Source organism: Balaenoptera borealis (genome assembly GCF_965194805.1).
Source record: "Balaenoptera borealis genome assembly, chromosome: 10".
Taxonomy (NCBI): Eukaryota; Metazoa; Chordata; class Mammalia; order Artiodactyla; family Balaenopteridae; genus Balaenoptera; species Balaenoptera borealis.
The window spans coordinates 69,175,272-69,192,686 of record NC_138874.1 but is presented as its reverse complement, the minus strand read 5'-3'; the positions used below and the strand labels follow the sequence as shown (position 1 = coordinate 69,192,686).

Here is a 17,415-nt window from a genome sequence, read left to right as displayed (position 1 = left end):
ATGCTTTAAAAAAAAGCAGTCTCTAGAAGTGTTGCCTCAGAGTTATTGCTAAGAGTCAGTATTCATTAATGGTGCTTTTGATTTTCAGACTGGGCATTTAGCTATGGAGACATTACTGTCCCTTACTTCTAAACGAGCCGGAGACTGGTTTAAAGAAGAACTACGGCTTTTGGGTGGTCTGGATCATATTGTAGATAAAGGTATGATATACACACGTATAACATTTTTATATATTATTTAAAGCCTGCGGAAAATATTCTATTTACATACTTCAAAGAATAATTGCATCAGTTTGAAAAGATCTGTTCCTTTTAGTAGCATCTTTAAAATCTCTTAACTTTTAAAGGAAAAGCCATTAACAGTTTGATAGTGGGGAATTATGGAAATAAAATAATTATAATAAATTAGATTCTCATAAATTTCAGCATCTTACAGTATAAAACTTAGAATAAACACTGTTCGGAGAGGTTCCAGCATATTCATAGCACGTGTACAGATGGCTTTTAATATTAGTAAAGGGGGTAAGTATTGAAGTGGTGAGACATGCTAATTTATGTCCATTTCTTTTCTCCTAGTGAAAGAATGTGTGGATCATTTAAGTAAAGATGAGGATGAAGAGAAACTAGTAGCCTCATTATGGGGAGCAGAGAGATGTTTACGAGTCTTAGAAAGCGTAAGTATGGACAATTATTTGGAGAAAATTATTTAATCTTAAATGTGACTCTGTATGTGAGACTGTCGTAGTTTATATTACATATCCCTAGAGTTTCACTTTTGTTAATCCAAATTGAAATTGTAACTGTAATGCAGTCTATTTGTTCTTTGACTTTTATGAATGACTTAGCCTAGTTCAGTGTAGATTAGAATTTATTCTGCCAGTGAATTTCAGGATGCAGAGACTGTGTGTTGACCACACTGGATTAGCTAGGTACTTTATGAAACATCTATGGGAAAATAATCTAGTGTGAATGAAAAGTTCCTGGCACAGATGAAATTGAAATTGTTCCTTTTCTAGAGTGTGAGGTACATTTGATAAACAGATCTAATTTTTTAAAATTCTAAATCTACTTAAGTAGTTTAAAATATTAGTTTGTTTATTAAGTTAGTGATTGCTCTTTTCTGACATTTAAAGTGCTTGGTAGTTCATTACAGTGAATGTATAGTACAGAATATATTAATTATGAGCAAGCAGTTATAACAGTGGTGTTTAGATTTTGTAATAAAGCTATAGCTCTATTATTTTAAATTTAGAACATGTGGGTTGTTATTCCCTTAGATGACAAGGGCTAATTATGCCTCATCTTTATGTCTTTTAGAGCACTGTGTGTTGTGTGTGAATGAATGAATGTTATGGATTGCCACAAAACTTCAAAATTTTCCCTTTTAGGTAACGGTGCATAATCCAGAGAATCAAAGCTACTTGATAGCATATAAAGATTCACAACTCATTGTTTCATCAGCTAAGTAAGTTTTTCTGAAATGTCATGCTATTTATTTAAAGCATTTGGATTGACCATTAAGGAAGTGCCATTGTATCACCTTCCTCCATAAAGTACTTCTTTCTGTCAAGTTCTGTGAACCAGAAGCAGTGCAGTATAGTACAAAAGTTAGAGGAGTACAGATTCTGAAGCCAGAATAACTTGAGTTTGGATCCCAGCTTCATAACTTCAGCCCTATAACCTTGGGCAAGAATACTTACAGGTTCCTCAGAAGGGGGGTAATAATTGTATCTACCTACCCAAGGTTGTTGTTACAATAAAAAGTATTAGTATATGTTAATGTATCTTAAATTATATATGATGTATATTTTAAATGTGTATTTTAAATAATATTTTAATTCTAAAAAAGATTTTAAAATATCTTTTGTATATTGTATATAATATATATTATATACAATATATATTAAGGAGTTTTTATATATATACATAAAGTCTAGAACAATGCTTGGCATATAGTAAACACTAAGCATTAGTCCTTATTTTTATTGTAAATGAAGTTTACTAGCTGCCTTCTACTGTTTATTTATACCTGTTTTCCCAGATCTATATGTAGCTTCCTCCGTTTCACACTCTCCACCCAACTTTCTTGACATTAGGCTAATGCTGTCACTCAGTGTGTGTAAAATTTCCAAGTATGTCTCCAGTCCTGGTTCTAGCTTATTACAGTAGCTTCTTCCTAATATGTCTATTTTAGTTTTTGATACCTCTGCCCTGGTACTCTGGCCTCTAGCCTCTCCAACATAATACCACAGGGGGTTAACCTTCCCCAGATTTCTGTTTTGTAAAAATAATCCCAAACTCCTAATCTCTGTGATCCCTTGTCTTTGGATATATGTCCAAAGTCCTTAGTATCGTATCAAAGGTCCACTACAGCCTGACTCAAGTTTATCTGTTTTTTAACTTCTTATTTTGGAGAATTTCAAACAGAGACAAAAGTAGACAATAGTTTGATAAACCCCAATGTACACTTCATGCAGCTTGAATAATCGTCAGACATTGGCCAGTCTTGTTTCCATGTATAACCCTATCCATTCCCCCCTCTACATTATTTTGGAGCAAATTACAGATTTCATATAATTTCATCCATAAATACTTGAGTATATAATCTCTAAAAGAGGACTCTAAAAAATATAACCACAATACCATTTTCATCTCTTAAAAATTATTAATTGCTTAATATTATCATAAATCCAGTCAGTATTCAAATTTGCCATAGTCTCAAATTTCTAATAGTCTCTAGTTCCCAATAGACTTGTTTTTAATCTGTAGGTTTCCCCTCCATCTCTTTAAATTTCGTATCACAGTTAGTATCCTTAAGGCATGTGTTCTGGTTGTTTTGTTACCATGTTTTACCTTCCCTCACCAAAGAGTATTCTTGCAAGTTAAATCTATTTCTTATTTTTAAAACGTCTCCTGTATACTTCATGACCCCTGACAAATGGACTTCTAAAAGGAGGTTAGGAACCTTTGCGATTAGGAACTTGTGTCAGATGTCTTAAAAGTGGCAGTAGACGTCAGAATTGGATGTTTGTGAAAGACTTTTTGAAATTTTCAGTAGAACCCTGATAAATGCAGGGATAGCATATTGAACGATTAAATGGTACACCCTTACTGTTCTCCCCTCACCTCCCAACAGATTTAGCTCAGTGTGCTACTTAAGGCAGTTAACAGTAACAGCATGGTAATTCTGGCGAACATCCCCAAACATCTAAACAAATTATTTTAGGTTAGACACGAACACCTTCCTAACTAGAGGATGTGTTTTAAGGAGCAGCTAGAGGGGGATTAAATATAGTACAGTTTTCTTTAAGGGTCTTGTGTGGTATATAATACATGAAGAATCAACTGACAGAGTCAGCTTACCTCATTCTCTCATAGACTTTTTTAAGTTAATGGAGTTAGTGATTTAAAGAGAGTCTTCAGAAATACTAGACCCACTTAAAGATTACATTTCCTTGTTATTTTGGGTAGCATCTTGAGAGTCCTTGGATGTATCTGGTACCCTTGTATGTCTGCCAGGAGACATGTCAGTTAAGTGACCTCATGTTAAAAAAAATGATTTGCTCTGATGTTTATGAAGTATTTAACATCCATTTATACAAGGTTATTATGCAATGTTAATATAAATAATATTCTTTACTTGCTAAGAGCTTACATTCTAAAGGAAAAACATCTAAATGAAATTCAGAAGTGTCCAGTGTTAGCTTTTAAAGGTTTTACCTTGTTTGGGGTGGGGTAGTGGTAGGTCTGTTATGTTGGAGAGATTGGTAAAATGGGGAACAGCTGTAGGTAGTATAGTTATAAACTTCCGCATTGACTTTATAATTTTAACTTTGCTTAGAAAAATTTATATTGTCAGGTTTTCCCAAAATAAAATTGAGCACCTGGTGTGATATCAGACATGTTTGGTACATGACTGAATAGTTGATATAACTTTTGGGGTAGAAAAAAATTAATTTGGCAGCATTTATGACAGATTTTTTTTTTCTTTGTGTGTTTTTAAAAATATTTATTTATTGGCTGTGTCGGGTCATAGTAATGGCACGCAGGATCTTTAGTTGCGGCATGAATGCGGGATCTAGTTCCCTGACCAGGGATTGAACCTGGGCCCCCTGCATTGGGAGCGTGGAGTCTTACCCACTGGACCACCAGGGTAGTCCCTATGACAGATTTAAAACATTAAGGTCGAAGTAAGTAGAAATTCTTAGTGTAACTATTTTAGTTTAGCATAATAGTCTGTATTTTGTCTTCTCTTTAAGAGCATTACAACATTGTGAAGAATTGATTAAGCAGTATAACCGTGCTGAGAACAGTATATGCTTACCTGACAGTAAGCCTCTGCCTCACCAGAATGTAACTAATCATGTGGGCAAAGCAGTGGAAGACTGCATGAGGGCCATCATTGGGGTGTTGCTCAATTTAACTAATGATAATGGTAAGTCATATTTTCTACATATATTCTCAATGATAGATTGTATTACATGTTAAAAAAAGTTAATCCCCCATTTTTTTTTACTCTTGTTTATTTATTTTGGCTGTGTTGTGTCTTCGTTGTTGTGCATGGGCTCTCTCTAGTTGCGGTGAGCGTGGGCTACTCTTGGTTGCAGTGTGTGGGCTTCTCATTGTGGTGGCCTCTTGTTGCAGAGCACAGGCTCCAGGCGCGTGGGCCTCAGTAGCTGTGACATGTGGGCTCAGCAGTTGTGGCTCGTGGGCTCTAGAGCGCAGGCTCAGCAGTTGTGGCACACGGGCTTAGTCGCTCTGTGGCATGTGGGATCCTCCTGGACCAGGGCTCGAACCCATGTCCTCTGCATTGGCAGGCGGATTCCCAACCACTGCGCCACCAGGGAAGCCCCTCCCTTGTTTCTTGTCTTGATGTAGTGATTTTTAAATTGCCATCATGTAATTCACTTACTCATGTATAGATTTAACTGCTTTTAGGAGTTGATATTTTTAGAACCAGCTTGGTAGCTTGGCTCAGAAATATTATAGTCAACAATGTATTTTAATAAAGGAATAGCTATACTTTTTTTTCAAGATACATGTTTTTAACTTTTAATATTCATGTTAATAAGTATTGGTTGTCATAAAGAATCAGTAACAATTTTCATACTCTTCCCATTCTCCATTTTAGAATGGGGCAGCACCAAAACAGGAGAACAGGATGGCTTGATTGGCACAGCGATGAACTGTGTGCTTCAGGTTCCAAAGTACCTACCTCAGGAGCAGAGATTTGATATTCGAGTGCTGGTGAGTTGAAGTGTAACTATTTCAGAAATGAGTACTTGATCTATTAAGATGATAAAAACTTCATCTTAGTTTTGGATTTAAGAACCAGTTGTTTAATATGTTGTGGGTTTCAATTGATTCCTTATGAATATACCTCTTATTGTACAAAAGAGAGCTATGAAGGGCCCTGTGTAAAAATAAAAAGTATAAGAACTAAAAGTGGTAACTTTTAAAAGTGGTGACATCTTTGTTTGGGAAGATCATATACTGGTTTTTAACCACTTTGTAGATGGTAGAGCGCTGATTAGTTTTCTGGCTGCAAGTAAGAGTTATGTATATTGTGTTCATTTGCTTTTAATTCTCCTCTGTGGTAACATGCATGTTTTAATTTTTATAGGGTTTAGGTCTACTGATAAATCTAGTGGAGTATAGTGCTCGGAATCGGCACTGTCTTGTCAACATGGAAACATCGTGTTCTTTTGATTCTTCCTTCTGTAGTGGAGAAGGAGATGATAGTTTAAGGATAGCTGGACAAGTTCACGCAGTTCAGGCGTTAGTGCAGGTAAGCAACAATTTAAAACCTAACACTTTAGTTTGTTGCATCTGTCCAATTTCTTGATCAGTTGCATCTTCTCTCTCCCCCCTACCTCCCCTCCCCCTTTCTCTCACTCTCACCAGTTCTGTGAGAGGTACACTGGGTTAGAATGTATACCATTACTTCTCTGCTGACTGTTTTCAACTACTATAATCACTCATTAGACATTGTTAGCAAAAAGCAGAAACAAGGCATATTTGTTTATGAATCAAAGGTAGATTATTAACAACAAATTAGGAATTAAGTTCTAGCCCTATCCTGGTTCATGTCCTCCAGCATTTACTTACCGGTCTGATCTGTGCCCAGGACTGTGTGCAACTAAATATTGGGACATACTTTTCAGAGTATAATTTCCTGGCTTAGGAATTGTGTCAGAATATGTGTTTTAAAATTGATGTCTCCAACTCGCTCCACCCCAAAAACCAAACACTCCCTCGCACCTCGATTTATACTCCCCCCGAAACTGTATGTGAGTTTTTGTTTTTTGACAGTGCTGGGCATTACAGTTTTTACTTTTTACCAGTTCCTAGCTACCTTTGTAATTTTCTTAAATGACAGTTTGCACATGTTCACAAGTGATAGTGAACCATTCTTTTCATTTTTTCTGAAGCCTTTGCTAACCTTTAATCCTTTTGGCCTTTTTGAAACTAGAAGTGCTTGAACTGTATCTTCAGGAAGTAATCTTCAACAACTTGGATCTTTTCCTGAGTCATAACTAGAAGCCCATCATTCTCTTTTCAAACATTTTGATCTCAGGACTTCTCTATACTCTTAACAATTATTGGGAACTCCAAAGAACTTTTGTTTATGTGTGCTTTATCTATTGATATTTACTAAATTAGAAATCAAAACAGAGAAAAGTGTAAAATACAGGCACTCATTCTGTTAACCATTGGAGCAATAACATAATCACATAGCATGTAGATTCTGGAACACTCCACCATACAGTCATGAGAGAATGAAAGAAGTCAGTTGACCTTTTAATATTCTTATGAATGCAGTTTTGACCTCACCGACTCCCTGAAAGGATCTTGCGTTCCCCTAGGGATCCTTGAACCCAATTTTAAGAAATACTGCTTTATATAAAGCTTAAATTTTATTTTTTTAAGGGTATTAAAGTTTACATACCACTCTTGTATATACTCAGCAAGTTTTTGAGATCTGCTTGGCATTTAGTTTTCAGGTAGTTGTCATTAGTAACTTGGGATTTTCTCCAAATCATATCAGCAAATATATGAAATGCTTTCTGTACATTCAACACTGTATCAGCACAGCGAAGTAAGTGAAGGCAAAAGATTTTAGTGTGTGTTCCCTTTTAGACTTTTTGGTATATACTTCCATTGACAATTGTACTTCCATTGTTTGTTTGTTTTTAATTGAAGTATAGTCGATTTAAAACGTGTTAATTTCTGTTGTACAGCAGAGTGACTCAGTTACACATATACATTCTTTTTCATATTCTTTTCCATTATGGTTTATCCCAGAACATTGAATATGGTTCCCTGTCCTATACAGTAGGACCTTGTTGTCTGTCCATTCTATATGCAATAGTTCGCATCTACTAACCGTAAACTCCCAGTCCATCCCTCCCCCACTCCCCTCCCCCTTGGCAACAAGTCTGTTCGCTGTATCTGTGAGTCTGTTTCTGCTTTGTAGATAAGTTCATTTGTGTCATATTTTAGATTCCACATATAAGTGGTATCATATGGTATTTGTTTTTCTCTTTGTGACTTACTTCACTTAGTATGATAATCTCTAGTTGTAAAAAATATGGAACACTTCACAATTTGTGTGTCATCCTTGCGCAGGCGCCATGCTAATCTCTGTATTGTTCCAATTTTAGTATATGTGCTGCTGAAGTGAGCACTGTACTTTTTTTTTTTAACATCTTTATTGGAGTATAATTGCTTTACAATGGTGTGTTAGTTTCTGCTTTATAACAAAGTGAATCAGTTATACATATACATATGTTCCCATATCTCTTCCCTCTTGTGTCTCCCTCCCTCCCACCCTCCCTATCCCACCCCTCTAGGTGGTCACAAAGCACCGAGCTGATCTCCCTGTGCTATGCGGCTGCTTCCCACTAGCTATCTATTTTATATTTGGTAGTGTATGTATGTCCATGCCACTCTCTCACTTCGTCCCAGCTTACCCTTCCCCCTCCCCATATCCTCAAGTCCATTCTCTAGTAGGTCTGTGTCTTTATTCCCGTCTTGCCCCTAGGTTCTTCATGACCTTTTTTTTTTTTTTCCTTAGATTCCATATATATGTGTTAGCATACGGTATTTGTTTTTCTCTTTCTGACTTACTTCACTCTGTATGACAGACTCTAGGTCCATTCACCTCACTACAAATAACTCAATTCCGTTTCTTTTTATGGCTGAGTAATATTCCATTGTATATATGTGCCACATCTTCTCTATCCATTCATCTGTTGATGGGCACTTAGGCTGCTTCCATGTCCTGGCTGTTGTAAATAAAGCTGCAATGAACATTTTGGTACATGACTCTTTTTGAGTTATGGTTTTCTCAGGGTATATGCCCATGCCCAGTAGTGGGATTGCTGGGTCATATGGTAGGTCTATTTTTAGTTTTTTAAGGAACCTCCATACTGTTCACCATAATGGCTGTATCAATTTACATTCCCACCAGCAGTGCAAGAGGGTTCCCTTTTCTCCACACCCTGTACTTCTATTGTTAATAATACTAGTTAAGATTCAGTTCTGAGTCTTTCTCTGAAAACTGGCCTTTTACTTTCACTGGTTCTTGTTTATTTCTTTAAATTTCTTTTAAGGAAGCTATGTTGCTTTTCCCCAATACTATGTAGCTTTATTCAGTGTCCTTCCTTCCTTCCAGTTAATTTATCCAGGCTGCTTAGGTTTAAAGAACTTTTAACTCTTTTAATTTTAACCTTTAATTTGTAGTTTTTGCTTGAATTTCCTGTCAATATTATCTAAATTAAGGGAAGGAGTTGAGATTTTCTTTCTTAAAAACAATGTATGCATCATCAATAGTTAATTCACTTGATTGAACCCCAGTGGCATTTATATTTTTGTTTTGGCCTTCAGTTGGATGTAGAGTGAAGGCTTTTATTGATACTTACCCTTTTTACCAAACAACATGCTTCTTAGGGATAGTGATGTTTAAAAGCAAATAGAACCTTATATTTGGGTACATACATGTTGGTTGGTGATCCCTTTTAATGATCTTCAAAAATGATGTTTATCAGCTATTCCTTGAGCGAGAGCGAGCAGCACAGTTGGCAGAAAGTAAAACAGATGAATTGATCAAAGATGCTCCCACCACTCAGCATGATAAGAGTGGAGAGTGGCAAGAAACAAGTGGAGAAATACAGTGGGTATCAACTGAAAAGACTGATGGTACAGAAGAGAAACATAAGAAGGAGGAGGACGATGAAGAACTTGACCTCAATAAAGGTATATTTATTTTGACTGGTGTATTAAAAAAAGTAATGTGGTTTTTTTTCCTGCAAGACTTTCTTTTAATTCACGTGTTGTCATAATCTTGCTATTTTATGGCCTCTCTAGTTCAGTGGAGACAAGCCTTGCTTTTTCATAGTTCTTCTTCATTGGCTTCCTAGCAGTGAGGAAGGTATATGTGCAGTGTGGGGAAGGTTTGCTTTTCCTCCCTGGTTCGTTCTTTACTCATCTGTAAAGAGAAGCAGCCAAATAATATGACCTCTAAAGGTTTTTAGAGTTTGAAATTTTGCCCATATTTTAAATTGGGTTGTCTTTTTTTGTTGTTGTTGAGTTGTAAGAATTCTGTATATTTTAGAGACTGGACTCATATCAAGTACATGATTTGCAGATAAATTCTGTGAATTGTCTTCACTTTTTTGATGGTGAAGCTTTAAATTTGATGAAGTCTAACTTAACCTGTTTTTTATGTTGTCACTGGTGGTTTTGGTGTTGTGTCTAAGAAACCATTTCCTAACCCAAGGTCACAAAGATTCCTAACCCAAGGTCACAAAGATTTAGTCCTGTGTTTTCTTCTAAAAGTTTTACGGTTTTAGCTTTTACATTATGGTCCCTCTTCCATTTGTGTTATTTTTTGGTTAATTTGTGTGGATATCCCATCTTCCTACCACCATTTATCGATGTTCAGCAGTTTTGAAGAAAAGATGACAGTTGTTGGTTTCCTGGGGGCGTTTGTTTGTTTGTTTGTGGGCTTTTTTTTGGATGTACTGTTACGGTTTTCTGTTTTAATACTTCCAGCCCTTCAGCATGCTGGCAAACACATGGAGGATTGTATCGTGGCCTCATACACAGCACTACTTCTCGGGTGTCTCTGCCAGGAGAGTCCAGTAAGTTCAGTGTTGTTTTATGTATCTTAAAAGGATTCCATTGCGACCACTTCACATCATTACCTAATTAACTTATTATTTATTTCCCCTCATGCTAAAAACATTTACATTTATTTGGTGAACTTTAGAAGGTGCATTTCAAAGTAAGAGTATATTGGATTTGATGAGTAAGTTCCAGATTGATGGAGGAATCGATTTCACCTGTCTTTGGTTGAAGTAAAAGAACATCATATAAAACCTGCGCTCAACTGACTTAAGGTGGAAAAGTCTAGCCTCAGTGATACCATCAAGGACTCATAATTTCTGTTTTTAAACTCTGCTGTCCTCTGCATATTGTCTTATCTTTTGCTAGCTCTCTTCATGGCCCTGTGCTGACTCTGGCTATGTGTCTCATCTAGTTAAATAATGTCCAGCAGAAGAATGTGGCTTTGTTTCTTTGTAAGAGCAATGGTTTCTTTTCTCTAGGACCTCTCCACACCCACTGCAAAAAGTAGACTTCCCTTTACCTTGGCCAACATTAGCTCACATGATTTTGTTTGATCTACTCACTGGCCGGGAAAATGGGATTACTATGTGAGATTTAGATCATCATGATTTAACTACGAGAAGCATGTGAGTGTCTACACAATTGGGCTGAATCAGCACAAAAGTGGACAGTTCTGGCTATTCAGACAGTCTGCTTTAAAATCGGGGACATGTGGATTTTTTTCTTTTTTCTTTTTTTTTTAACAGAAGAGGCCCAGTAGAAGAGCCAAATTTTACAATAAAAGGGAGGTGTTTTTTTCCCTTACAAGCAAGGGCATTCAGGATGCAAGAAAGAGTGGAGATGTGTTGTATAGTGGGATGGTTAGTTTCTCTTTTCTGAGACTGGAGGATTAGAAGAACATAATTATGATATGAAGGGCTTCTATCAGCCTACCCTTATTTCCTCATTTTTGCCACTGAGTTTTCTGCATTGCCCTGTATCTGTCTAAGTCCTGTGTATTTTTCTGAATCCTTCTTGTTCATCTCTTCCATATTTATATTGTAGACAAGCTCAGATCTAAATGCACAGTAGCCCACTTCGTTGTGGCCCTTGCTGGCACAGCTGCTTTCAGGATCAAGACCAGAGTTCTTACTGTGGCTCTGGAGGCCCTGCAAATCTTTATTCCCTTTCCTGAATCTCTTCAGCTCAGCTCTTTTCCTTATTTCCTTAAAATCCGGAGATTTAAGGACAAATGAGAAACACATACCAAGCAAAGGGAAGGAGGAAGACTCCCCCCTCGCCCTCCCAAAAGAAAAAAACAATGGGTATGCTATTTAAATTTAAAGATTTTTAGGTATTGTATTTTGTATACACCTGGTTTCAATCATGTTCTTTCTTAAATAATCATTCTTAAAATTAACTTGAGTTATTATCAGATGTGATTTATTTAGGGCCATCTTTCCCATGTTAATAATTTCCTATTTGTCTATCTCTCTCCTGTCTTTAAAGAGATCATAAAATCCTTAGGTTGTAAACAATATTGTGAATTCATAGAGCCCAGGATGTCTTTGTTGCCTTGGGAATCATTATGATTAACCCCAAAGAGCTAGCTGATGCCACAAAATGTAAAAGAAACTAGTTTGCCCAATGTTTAAGTGGAGGAGAGACAAGAAAGCAGGTGGTTATATGCAGTTAATGCTGCTTTATGGTAAAGGACAACGTGTTTAGGAAGCCCAGGAGACTCTGGTGTCATTTTCCATTACCCACTATACATCTTGGTGCATTGCAATGGTCAGTCTTCTCTCTGGTCTTTCTGTCCTTGCTGCTCTCTTGACACTCTCCATTCCTGAAATCCTGCACACTGCCACCATAGCTGACTTCCTTACGAGCACATATGATCATGTAACTCCTCTCTCATCAATCTTTCCTGACTCACCATCATTTAGGGAATGATAACTTTGTTTACTGCTATAAGACTCCAAACTTAAATGCTTCTCCAATTTTTTTTATTTTAAATTTTATTTTATTGAAGTATAGTTGATCCAATATTAAAATCTGTCATACCCTCTGGGTACTTTTTCTAAATTTCCCAAATAGGCCATGCCATTTAACACCTTTTCTTTTTATACCTGCTGCACACTATTTAAAAATAAATGCTCAGGCTCTCCTTCCTATGCCTCAGCTACTTCTTATGTTGTATTCTGTAGTGTGTTGATAGAAAAGGATTTGATTTGGGTTGTTGAGGGCTTTCACTCAAAACCTAGGATCTAATTATTTATTCTGAATGATAAAAGTACACTTTTCTATTGAGCACTCTTCATAGACAACATAGCCACTATTCTTCCCCCCACTGTGCTATCATGTCCCTTTCCTAGAAGCTGGTTAAAGCTGTTATTAAATCCAGCGTTCCTTTACCTCTGCAGTTAGTTACCATAGCTATTGCCCTTATAACATACTCTCCACTTTTCAGTATATTTTAAAAATATAAGTATTTTAAAGATTTTAGCTCCAAGATCTAACTCAGTAGCAGTGAAAGTGGGAAGGAGGGGATTGGTTGCAAATTTCCTAAGAGATAATATGTACTCTTTCCTCCCCTGCCTCCATCAACAAAAATCAAATCAGAAGCTTCCCACTTCCTCCCCATCTTGCGGCCCAAAACTTGGGACAACATTTTTTTGTATGTGCTTTTTATTATAGGTGAGCCTCCTTAGAAGAGCTTTTCCTTTTATTCTTTATGAACCTTTAAAGCATTTTAAAAATATATTGAAATAAAACAGTTTTTTAAGCAGGCCGTCTATTTTTCTTACAACAAATTGGTTTATATATAGTTTGGCTGCTTCTTGGTAATAATGGAGGGAAACATCTTAATCTTCTCTCCTGGCATTGCCTACATTTTCCTTCTCATAGATGATATTACATTATTTTTGGAAAGATGTAGTTAATTCCTAGCCTACATAGGAACACGAAGAATTTTCTTTGATCTTTTTCTTTGTATTCCTAAGCAGCTTTTTGGATAACATTCTAAGTCTGTACTCCTTCCCTCTCCTTACATCTCCCCCCCCCCCCCCCCCCCCCCGCTGCAACACACACATTCAACAGTGCATTTTGTTATTTCAGGCATCTTTTTGTGTATTTACAAAAGTAAATATGCACACGTTTCTTTGTAGCCTTTGTCAGCTTTACCTTTTTTCCTTTCTTTCGGAGAATGGGATAGAGTAGGGAATGGACACACACGCTTACAGAATTAAGGAGTGTGGAAAAGGAAATCACATAGGTCCTTGAACTACTATCTACAAGGAGTTCAAGGACCTTGTAGAAGTTTGAAATAGGGTGTGTGTGCCAAAACCAACAACACAGTGCAAGGTTCAAGCTCATGTTTTCTGTCGCCTGATCAATGTTTCCATGTTTCCTCAGATCAATGTGACCACTGTGCGTGAGTATCTGCCAGAAGGGGACTTTTCCATAATGACAGAGATGCTCAAAAAATTCCTGAGCTTCATGAATCTTACTGTAAGTGACTTCTATTGCAGCTTCTGTGGTTTTAAATATGATACATTAATGACAGTAGAAATACAAATATTTGGCCATAGTGAATAGAAGCAAAAAAAGATTCTCTTCTAATAATTGTGCTCTATTTCTTTAAGAAAACTGAATTATCATGGCCAAATATATTGATACTATATTATCAAAGCCACAATTTAATCTGTTTGTTTTGATTCATAGTGTTTATTTGGTTTAGTAAAGCTAAAGAATTTAAGCTTTGATTCAATACTTTTGAAAATTTGATAAATATTAATTGTTACTTCCTCCCCCCCTCCCCCCCAAACCCGACCTCCAATCCTCCCCTTTTCAGTGTGCTGTTGGAACCACAGGCCAGAAATCTATCTCTAGAGTGATTGAATACTTGGAACATTGCTAGCTGCTTTACCTTTGCTTCAGGTGCTCGGTAATGCTGGAGCTATTCTTAGACAAAGAAAAGTCATGAAAGAAGTCCTTGAAGATATACCAAGAACATTCATCAGTATCATTCATATGTGGATTTTTAAGGCCACCTGATTTCTTCTTCGTCATGCATTCTGCATTTGCTAAATGACAGTTACTACATCAATCTGCAACTATCAAAAATGAGGGAAAAGGTTCAGGCTGTTAACAGTTCCACACAGTATTTAAACACACTTTGGCAGAATTTATACTCTCCCCTTGTTTTCTTGCTTTTATTCTGGGCAAGTTTTAAGGGGAAAATTTGTGCTGCTGTTAGTGCAACTGCTGTGTATGTTGAGCCACTGTTGTCATGCCAGCCAGGTGCAAAGGCAGCTTAGCTACTGAGGTATCGAATGTTCTGGGGACATTCTAGACAACAGCTTAGTTCCTTTTTCAGGCTCATTTGCTTTTGCTTTTTTGTTGAATGATTCCAATCGTAAATAAAGCTTTTAATAATTTTGTGAATTTTTTTTGTTGTTGTTCCCTGAACTACTGTCTATATTTAAAATTAGATGGAATCCAAAGACACAAGGGATTAATAGTATATTTTTTTATTCTTGATTTGGTTTGTCAAAACTGTTTTTCACCTTTGAGACCATGACCATATTCATTATCATATCATAATGAGTCATAGCTATAGACGCAAGAAAACAAATAACAGTTTGAGGGAATATAAGATGATGTGCCCTGTTAAAAGGATGAAGCAAAATAGACAAACCCAGGGTAGTTTACCCTTAATGTTAGGGGAGGCTCTTGAAACATGATTAAGTAAGTTTTGAGGGAGAACTCTCTAGATATATTTTCTAATGTTCAGTACAGTAAATATAAGTAAGCTAAAACACCAATGTAGAATTCATGTTTCCAGATAACATGTATATTCTTCTATAAGAGTGACAGGATCAAATGCATAAACGCAAAGCCTTAAATTGTTGGTTTAGAGAAGATCCTTTTTTTTCATTCAGATTCTTTTAGTTCATAGAACAGTGTGTTGTTTGGAACACACAAAACACATTTCATGTATTTAATTTCACAACACTGCAAATTTTTATTATATTAATTATTGTTCAGACCACTGGTTAATACATTTTTTTCTTGATCAGGCCTGAATACAGGCTTTCCAGAGATTTCGTTTAATACATTAAAACACCTTTCAGGTAGTTATGTTTCTTCATTGGATTTGTAAAACTTGAAGCCATAAAAATATTAGTTTGGTGTGTATTGGGGAAAATAGCTGAAAGTCTAATTTTTACCCATTTAGACTTTGTTATTTCCTTGTATAAAGTGACAAATTGGGGCTCTTGGATCAGTGCCACCTGTAATGTTTTTTAATGCAGTGGCTGCCTTTTATTGTCTTCCTATTTTTGATAATGCAGATTGTTGGGAAATCTATAAGGAAGTAACTGATTCCAGTCAAATTGTTTTCTTCTTCCTCCTACCCACCCCACACCCCACCCATCACCTTTTAAGAGCATAGTATGCCAGTGTAACTTGGGAAAGATTGAGGTTGTATTTGCCCTGAGTATAAAAGCTAGCTTAGCAAACTATTTTAAAAGCTTATTGGTAAATGATATCCATAAAGTTGAATTAGTTAAATTATTTTAAAATACACTGATATTTATTACTCATTGGATTTAGGAAGAGATTTTTAGTGTTGATCAAACTGACTTGTGGCAGATGGTAAGGGGTATTATAAAACATTTGGATAAGAACAATCAGGGTGAACTACATTTTTCTGTTACACTGGTAATCATTTGAGAATTGATTTACCTCAGTGTTTAACAGTTTTTTTTGTTCTGTTTTGTTTTTTAAATAATAACTAATTGTCAAGCACTGATAGAGATGCAGATTTTGGTGGGGAGTGGTGGGGGAGAAATCACCTCACCAACCGCAGTGCATTTGTGTGTTTTTAACCCTCAGAGAACTCTGCATTTTAGGGTACTTGAGGCTGACTTGCAAATTAACTAAAGTTTTAAAGTAACCTTTTTTTCCATTGTAAATATTTCTGTAAATACTACCAATTGGAAATTAGAAGGTAGAGTACTTTTTTGAATCCAATCCTATTTTTATTTTATACAGTATTTCTCAGCTGTGATCTTTGGAGCAAAAGCCAACGGCAGGAAAAAAAAATAGTTTGTACCAGTTTCATGAAGTATGTCTTTGGGTTTTTGTAAATAATTTTAACTCAAATAAAATTGCTACTTTCAATACACATGTTGTCTTTAACATAAATCTATTGAACTATTTTGGAGGAAGAAGTCTCACGAACTTGATATAGCCAAATAATGGGAAACATGATGTGTCACTTAAGTGAATTTCACACTTTGAATATGCACATAAAAATTTAACCAATTTTTGTTAAACACTATGTATCTCTCCATGTTTTTAATAATACTCATCTGAATGTAATGTCAACTCAGCAACTCACATATTAGGGATGGTAGTATTCTGGTTGAGTAGTCATACCCTCGGTGTGTTTTTTAAGTTGCTTTAATCCTTTTGCTCCTCTGAATATGACCCAGGACTTCTTTGCGTTTGAGTTTTTAGAGCTGCTTTTTAGTTTTTCAGTTTTCTTCTTAGTTGACAGCCTTTAAGTTTCCTGTATTTACTCAAGTGGGTTCCTCAACCTCTCCTCAGTGCTTTTAACTACAAACCTAGATGAAAGGATCTGTCCTGGAAGTTCCCAACTACTTTCCCCTCTTACCCAGATAGAGATAGTATATAACCTGTTTAAGAGTGCAGGCTAAGGATATAGAAAGATCGTTAAAAAAATGCATATACTTTGAATATTAGTGATGTTTATGGACTTCGAATAAACTCTTGAACTTTTATTTTGTTTACTCAACCAGAAATGGGGGATAGTACTTAACCTCAGTGTTGTGAAGATCAAGATGGTACATGTGAAGCATTCAGTGTTTCAAACAGGTCTTGGTAAACGGCTTTTATCAAACAATTTTGTTTTCACTCCATCAGGAAATTAAAATGTTGTAAAGAACAATTTTAAACACCTGGGATAATACCTTTTCATATCACTGAGGGTACTGGGTTTGGGTTACTTTAAAGGCAAATCTCTAAAATTGTTGTTTCAAAACATACTATTAATATCTTGGTAGTGACTAATAAAGCAGGGAAAAAATGGAATAAAGTAATCATTAAAATGTTTCAAACAAGATTTTTCCTTACATTAGAAGCAAGGCCCAGAAGAAGTTTACACAATTCACTGTCAGTTAATTGATATCCTGATACTGGATGCATAGATAAATAATTTCATACAGAAAGTCTTTAAACTGAAGAAAAAAATTGAATAAATACTGTTGAGTGTTTTGGT

The 17,415-nt window shown here is 36.0% G+C and overlaps 1 protein-coding gene across 4 annotated transcripts in view; it reads left to right on the top strand.

Moving 5' to 3' along the window:
• WAPL (WAPL cohesin release factor) overlaps nt 1–16,299 on the top strand; it is a 77,385-nt gene extending 61,086 nt beyond the window's left edge. For all 4 annotated transcript variants that reach the window (XM_082406713.1, XM_082406714.1, XM_082406715.1 and 1 more), the window contains 10 exons: nt 89–200; nt 576–673; nt 1,388–1,464; nt 4,259–4,434; nt 5,131–5,246; nt 5,623–5,787; nt 9,050–9,257; nt 10,056–10,144; nt 13,524–13,619; nt 13,963–16,299. In XM_082406713.1, the coding sequence (XP_082262839.1) occupies nt 89–200; nt 576–673; nt 1,388–1,464; nt 4,259–4,434; nt 5,131–5,246; nt 5,623–5,787; nt 9,050–9,257; nt 10,056–10,144; nt 13,524–13,619; nt 13,963–14,028 (1,203 nt within the window). In that variant the 3' untranslated portion in view covers nt 14,029–16,299. The remainder of the gene's footprint in view (nt 1–88; nt 201–575; nt 674–1,387; nt 1,465–4,258; nt 4,435–5,130; nt 5,247–5,622; nt 5,788–9,049; nt 9,258–10,055; nt 10,145–13,523; nt 13,620–13,962) is intronic.
• Nucleotides 16,300–17,415: the final 1,116 nt, after the last annotated feature.